Source organism: Oryzias melastigma, linkage group LG7 (genome assembly GCF_002922805.2).
Source record: "Oryzias melastigma strain HK-1 linkage group LG7, ASM292280v2, whole genome shotgun sequence".
In the NCBI taxonomy this organism is placed as follows: domain Eukaryota; kingdom Metazoa; phylum Chordata; class Actinopteri; order Beloniformes; family Adrianichthyidae; genus Oryzias; species Oryzias melastigma.
Window position 1 is genome coordinate 12,393,038 of NC_050518.1, and position 6,000 is coordinate 12,399,037.

The 6,000-nt window shown below is 37.9% G+C and overlaps 1 protein-coding gene across 2 annotated transcripts in view; it reads left to right on the plus strand.

The window, feature by feature from the left end:
- LOC112159114 (poly(rC)-binding protein 4) overlaps positions 1 to 6,000 on the plus strand; it is a 55,194-nt gene that overhangs the window by 29,639 nt on the left and 19,555 nt on the right. For both annotated transcript variants that reach the window (XM_024292979.2, XM_024292980.2), the window contains 3 exons: positions 1,847 to 2,036; positions 2,126 to 2,149; positions 3,309 to 3,341. In XM_024292979.2, coding sequence (XP_024148747.1) covers positions 1,929 to 2,036; positions 2,126 to 2,149; positions 3,309 to 3,341 — 165 coding nt within the window. In that variant the 5' untranslated portion in view covers positions 1,847 to 1,928. The remainder of the gene's footprint in view (positions 1 to 1,846; positions 2,037 to 2,125; positions 2,150 to 3,308; positions 3,342 to 6,000) is intronic.

Here is a 6,000-nt window from a genome sequence, read left to right on the forward strand (position 1 = left end):
CTTAGCAGACTGAATTTTAGCAGTTTGACGCAGTCTGTACTTTGTTAATTCTCTGCTCAGCATAATCAGATCTAATTTGGAACAGAAGGGCTCTGTTCATCCTGGAACGTTGTTGCTTGGAATTCTGGAAAAAAAAAAAAAAAAAGGAGTTCAGAGGCTCACCACCCTCACACTGACACAGAGTACATGCCTTGTTATCAGCCCACAGAGATGCACATAATGATCCCTCCAACCATTAACTCCTAATGTAATAAAGCTCTAACATTTTAGTCCTCTCTTTCAGAGCCCAAAGATAATGAAGTTAGCCCACTGGCTGCACAAATGTGCTCTGAGATAACACTTGTTCAGGATGCATCAATCAAGCTTAAAGTCATGATCTGTGGGTTATGCAGCTGTAGCTAAAAGCAACCAAAAAAAAAACTTCATTTTCCGTTTATCTAAAGCCAACCTCAAGGTTTTATGTGATATTAATGTTAATTATATGTAGATGAAAATGTAGCTGATGGTTCTGCAAACTGATCAAAACAATGTTTTGCTATTTAATTCAGCAAAATAAAGTCACAAAAACAAGCTAACAGACTGATATTTCAAGATGTGTGCCTCAGATATTATTTAGGTAGATTAAATTGTGCTGGGAAAACACATTAAAAAAAAAAATCTCAAAATAAGTCGCCAGCAAACCTGCAGATTTCTAAAAAAGACATGCTAGCACAAAGATCAGGCAGTGTTGGCAGGATTTGGGCTGTAGGCTGGTAACCGTTGCACTGTAGGCTGACTGGAATGCATCCGACGAACAAACAAGAAGCTTTCACGAGTCTAAAAAAAAATCATCCATTTATAATTGAGAAAAAGCTTAGCAAGAAAAGTGCGTGCTGACAGAAACTTCTATATCCCACCTATAACGTTTTTTCAGTATTTTATTTTGACAACAACCCTTTAATGTTCCGCCTATAGAATTTCTTCTGCCAACATCTTTATTCTTTTACCCTCCATGCTGACAAATGTAGCAAATATAAATTTGAAGGAAACATGAGTGATTCCATGAACTAATTATACACACCACACTGATGCTGTGTGCCGCCAGGTGACTCCCACATTAATCATCACGCTGTGGGCCACAAAGCTGACATGCGTACAGCCTTTGCCACATTGTCATTCTGGGATCAGTACATATGCTTCTCATTTGCTGCCTGTGCAGAGGTCCTGCTCTGTATTTTTTTTTCATAACAATGACATTTTAATGCTTTAGCTGAATGAAGTCAAGCGGATAAAAGCAGACTTAAAAAAAAATGCTTTAAAATATTGATTGCATTTTTATTGTAGTCTACAAAGCTGAAGCCATGCATTTTGGATGAATCAAAATTTCAAGTATATCCCTATTTTTATGTATATTTATACATATATATTTATATAGAAAAGAGGAACCTAATTGAGAGAGAATAAGCTTGTCAGGAAGCTCCATGATAAATATCAACAGCTCAAGCAGAGCTTGTTGGCTCCATGGAAAACGCTGATGCTGCCTGTGCCTCTAGTCAATCGCGTTCACATGCAAAACTGTGTTAATCATGACTTCGTTATGAATATAGCCATCAATATTACACAGAATTCAACTAATTAAAATGTTTCATAAAAGGAAGGCTAAAATTATAACTGGTTGCCTGAAAGTTGTTTATTGCTTTTCCCATCATGGAAGAGTCAATATTCTTTTTCAGATAACGACGTCTTTTGAAATGATGCTACCTTTTAAAAAATTCAGTTTCGCATCTGTGAAGTTAATGACTGATGCAAACGAGCATATGTGGGCTCATGAAAAATTGATCATTTAACTTTCTTTCTTTCCTCTCAGATCAGCCCTTCAGGACCACAGACAGGCAGAAAACGCGTCCCAGCCTTCGCTCAACTGCATGACCAGCGAATGAGCCTTGTTCATGCGTCTCCCTGCGTTCCACTCCCACATCACTATGAACTGTGAGCAGGACTTCGGAGATGGGGGCTTGGGAGTGACCCTCACTCTACGACTGCTCATGCATGGAAAGGTTGATGAAATTCTGCATAAAGAAACACATTTAAGCTGTGATTGCATTTATTCCATATTTGTGTTTTTTGTCTTTTTTTACGTTTTAAGGAGGTTGGGAGCATCATAGGAAAGGTGAGAACTCCCACATATCTTTCTTTTATCAAATATATTTCTTATGTAATTCAAGTTGTGATTATAATTGGATGCGTTTATCACAAAAGGTGATCATATTTTTTTATTTTTGGATCAAATACACCATTCTAAGCTTTTCATGTGAATTTGTACCTTACCCTTTCTGTAGGATATATTCTTTTCTCTTTTGACTCTGCTTTGCAGCCGGACTGAACCCTCCCGCAAATAGTTGTTGTTCTGAATATCCCCATCTGAAATATAATCTCTTTAAAGCAACCTTCCCGGGACCTCCTCACCACCCCCATCTCCCATAAAGCACCTCAGCAATCCATCAAACAAAAACATTAGTGCACTGACTACAAGCCTTTTGCTGAAACTGAGCTCTGAAGACATATTACCGCTGGCCACTTTTGGGCACTTTTAGTGTCTGCTGGGAAGGGTCTGTCGGGAGTGCGTTGCTTTAGCAATTCGTGCAATCAAGCTTAAAAAACAGAGGAAAAAAATCCACGAATGCAGAAAATAGGGAAGACTACAACCAAAGTGAAATGTGTTGAGTCCACAGCAAAGGATTAAAGACAGAAAGAGTTTTCCAAACAAAGAAAACTATTTATTCTGCAGTACTCGGTCTAATAACTTACATTCTTCTTATCTGGTTGGTAAACCTCTTACTTCTTCCCTATCAAACGGTACCAACACTGAAGTCACAATAGAGCTCAGGCACTGCATTTTCCCAGAACATGATAAATGTGTGGTACATTGGTGAGACAATGCTTCTGGTAATACTCTTGTAAAAATAATGGCTGACAGATGCATCAAGTACATGAAGGTGTGAACTGTTTGAAAAGAGCTAAATGAAGAGGAAAACAGGAGCGAACATAAAAGCCAGGGGAGGACGTGTTTCCGTTGCCTGACAGAAACGCTGTTGTCTTTAGCAGCATTTGTTCACACACACACACTCACACACTCAGCCTGCAGCCAAACCTCCAATGTATGTATCTTATACACATGATGTGCTAAGATGCAAAGCAGCTTCAAAGGCTGGATTGCAGAATTTCATGGTCTTAGATGTCACATTGACTGTGAGACCGACAGAGCTGTAATGTATGAATTCAAGTACGTTCAACTCTGAAAAAACTGTCCTTCATCTCGTCTGTTTCAGAAAGGAGAGACTGTGAAACGAATACGAGAAGAGGTACCGTGTCCTCATTCTGCTGCATGTTTCAGTTCATGTTTTCATTGATATTTTATGAGTCATGGGATGGATAGATAGATAGATAGATAAGTTCTTCATTTTAATTGCAGAAGTTTCTATTTTAGAAAGACTAAAATCAGGAAAGGCACCTGTCCTTTTGAGGGAGAAACCTTTCCTTTCTTCCTTTCATTGCGCCTCCTCCTTGCAACTCTCAGCAAATCATTCTCCTTGTCCTTTCCCCGTTTGAAAACCCTTTCCATCTTCCAAGTCTACCCCCCCACTCCCCCGCCCCCTAGTTCTTTTTTAATGAATCTCAAGAGTGCAGCCAAACTAAAACCCGCTCGGTTAACTCTGATTAGTCTGACACTGCTGGCGACATATTTGATTCTTTTACAGCTGAAAAGGTTTTGTATTGTACTTTATGAGGCAGAAGGATAAACAGAGGAATCCGTGCAACAATGCGACTCGGCAAAACTGCTAGATGGAGCAGTCAGCCATGGAAGCTGTCCAGCCATCCATTCAAACATCCATCCTGCCAGGCAGTTTCGGCCCTTTGTTGCCACCCTGTGAGCTTCCTCCTGTCGGTCCCTCTCCAAAACCTTAAAGTCACACAAGGGAGGGTGACTCATTGGACTGAGAGGGGAGCATGTCCCAGAGCTGAGGGCATTGTCTTGTCACCACTCGCGTCTTTAGAGAAATGTGTGAGGACACACATTAAAAAAAAAAGAAAGCTGATTTATTGTTCAGATTTCTTAGTCTCAAATAACAAAGTGTGCTTTAGCCTTTTTTGTGTTTTTTGTCCTTTTTTTTATAGCAGAGGACGTGTTTGCGCATTCGGACACATTGGCAAGATTGAATTTCAATGACAAGGAAGAGAGTTCGATTTGTTCTTGGAAACGTGCATATCTGCTTTCTGAGTAAGATCTGAATAAGTGGATAGATACTCATTTCCAGCCTGTGAGGCAGGAAGAATTCATTTAAAATGTAGTTTAGCACAATACTAAAGGGGATTCTTATTATTTTGAGAGGCACGAAAAGCAATAAATAGCAATTAAAGACTTGAAAAACAAATAGAAAAGTGTCAAGCATTTTTGGATGTTTTATTTTTCTTCAAATTACTATATTTTTACAAGGATGCATGTCATTGGCAAAATAAATTGAAGGTATAAAATAAATACATATACATGAAAGAGAAAAGAGAGATAATCCCATCAGGGTGTAATTAAAAAAAACTGATAAAATATATAAAAGTGTAACGCCTACAAGACTTTATATATATATATATATATATATATATATATATATAAGGGCCGGTAATCGATTAAAAAAATTAAGTAATTAATCCCAAGCCTGGAAAAAAATTATTAGTTAATTATTTAAACAAAAAAAAAATATTTCTTCTTTAGTAACAGTGTTTGACAACCTCTTGTTATATCCAAATAAGCAGGATATGGAATCTTATACACAAAATTAAACCTTTTCAAGGTTTATTTTTAACCCTTTGGAACCTAGGGTCTTAACGCCAGTTTTTGTCTACTTTTGAATTTACCCCAGTAGTTTCAATTTGAAAGACTACCTGCTTGCTCATTTGGCATCATTTTATTTAGCACAACCTCACCTATGTGACACCACCTTTATTTTGTCATTTTTCCATGTTGGATTCACACACTAGACATAAAATCATGCCAAAAAAGAAAATTCTGTCTGGAAAAATGGGTGGAAATGTAGTGGAAACCCCAAAAATGGTAAACAAACTGTTTTTACAACATAGAATGAACGACGCAAAATAATTAAAATGTATTTTGGTAAAGTTTGATCCAGCTGAATTTCAGGTCGGCTCGGCTGCAATTTGCTCGCAGGTCGAGGCGTTTGTGTCCAATCAGAACAACTCGTAACAGTGGCAGGCGGGACGTTTCCGCAGTTTATAGACAACGCCGGTGCTCATTGTTATGAAAAATTCATGTCGGTCCCCATCCCAAAATAAAATAACAATCGTTTTCCTCTTTGTTGGATTTCGAACAGCAGACAGCTCTGTTAGGCTCCGCCCCTCATAGCGGGTGCGCTGCTCTGCATTTAATCCCTTTGATCGTTGTTTATCTGATGCTTTATTAAAATAAAAGATCACTTTTGTGGAAAAACTACAAATAAATGCTGCATTATCTCTTTAATTTTATAAAATATCAATCACAGAATATAAAGAAGTTTAACTTTATTTTAGAGAGTTTTATTATCTCACAGCTGCACGCCAGGACACCTGAAGGTGTTAATAAACGGTTATTTGTAATAACCAGTTAAATCTGGACGTTATAATTGTGTTGAAAGAATCAAAGCATAGAGGGGAAATGAAAAAAGAAAAGAAAATGTGAGATACAGTAGCATAAATGCTAATAGACTAACTTGACGTTAATCCTTGAAGATTTGCTCTCTGAAATAAACTGTTCCCTCTGCGGTTTGTTTCCTTTTTCTCTTTTTCTTTCCTCTGAGCGACGTAACAAAAATATCTTGACGCCATATTAACCCATTGGCAAAACATCAACTTAAAAAAGGGAAAATCTGAATATTTTAAAACAGGCTGATTTGTAAATCTTGTTTATTCTCCACAGAGCAGCGCACGTGTCAACATCTCAGAGGGTTCCTGTCCTGAGAGGATCATCACCAT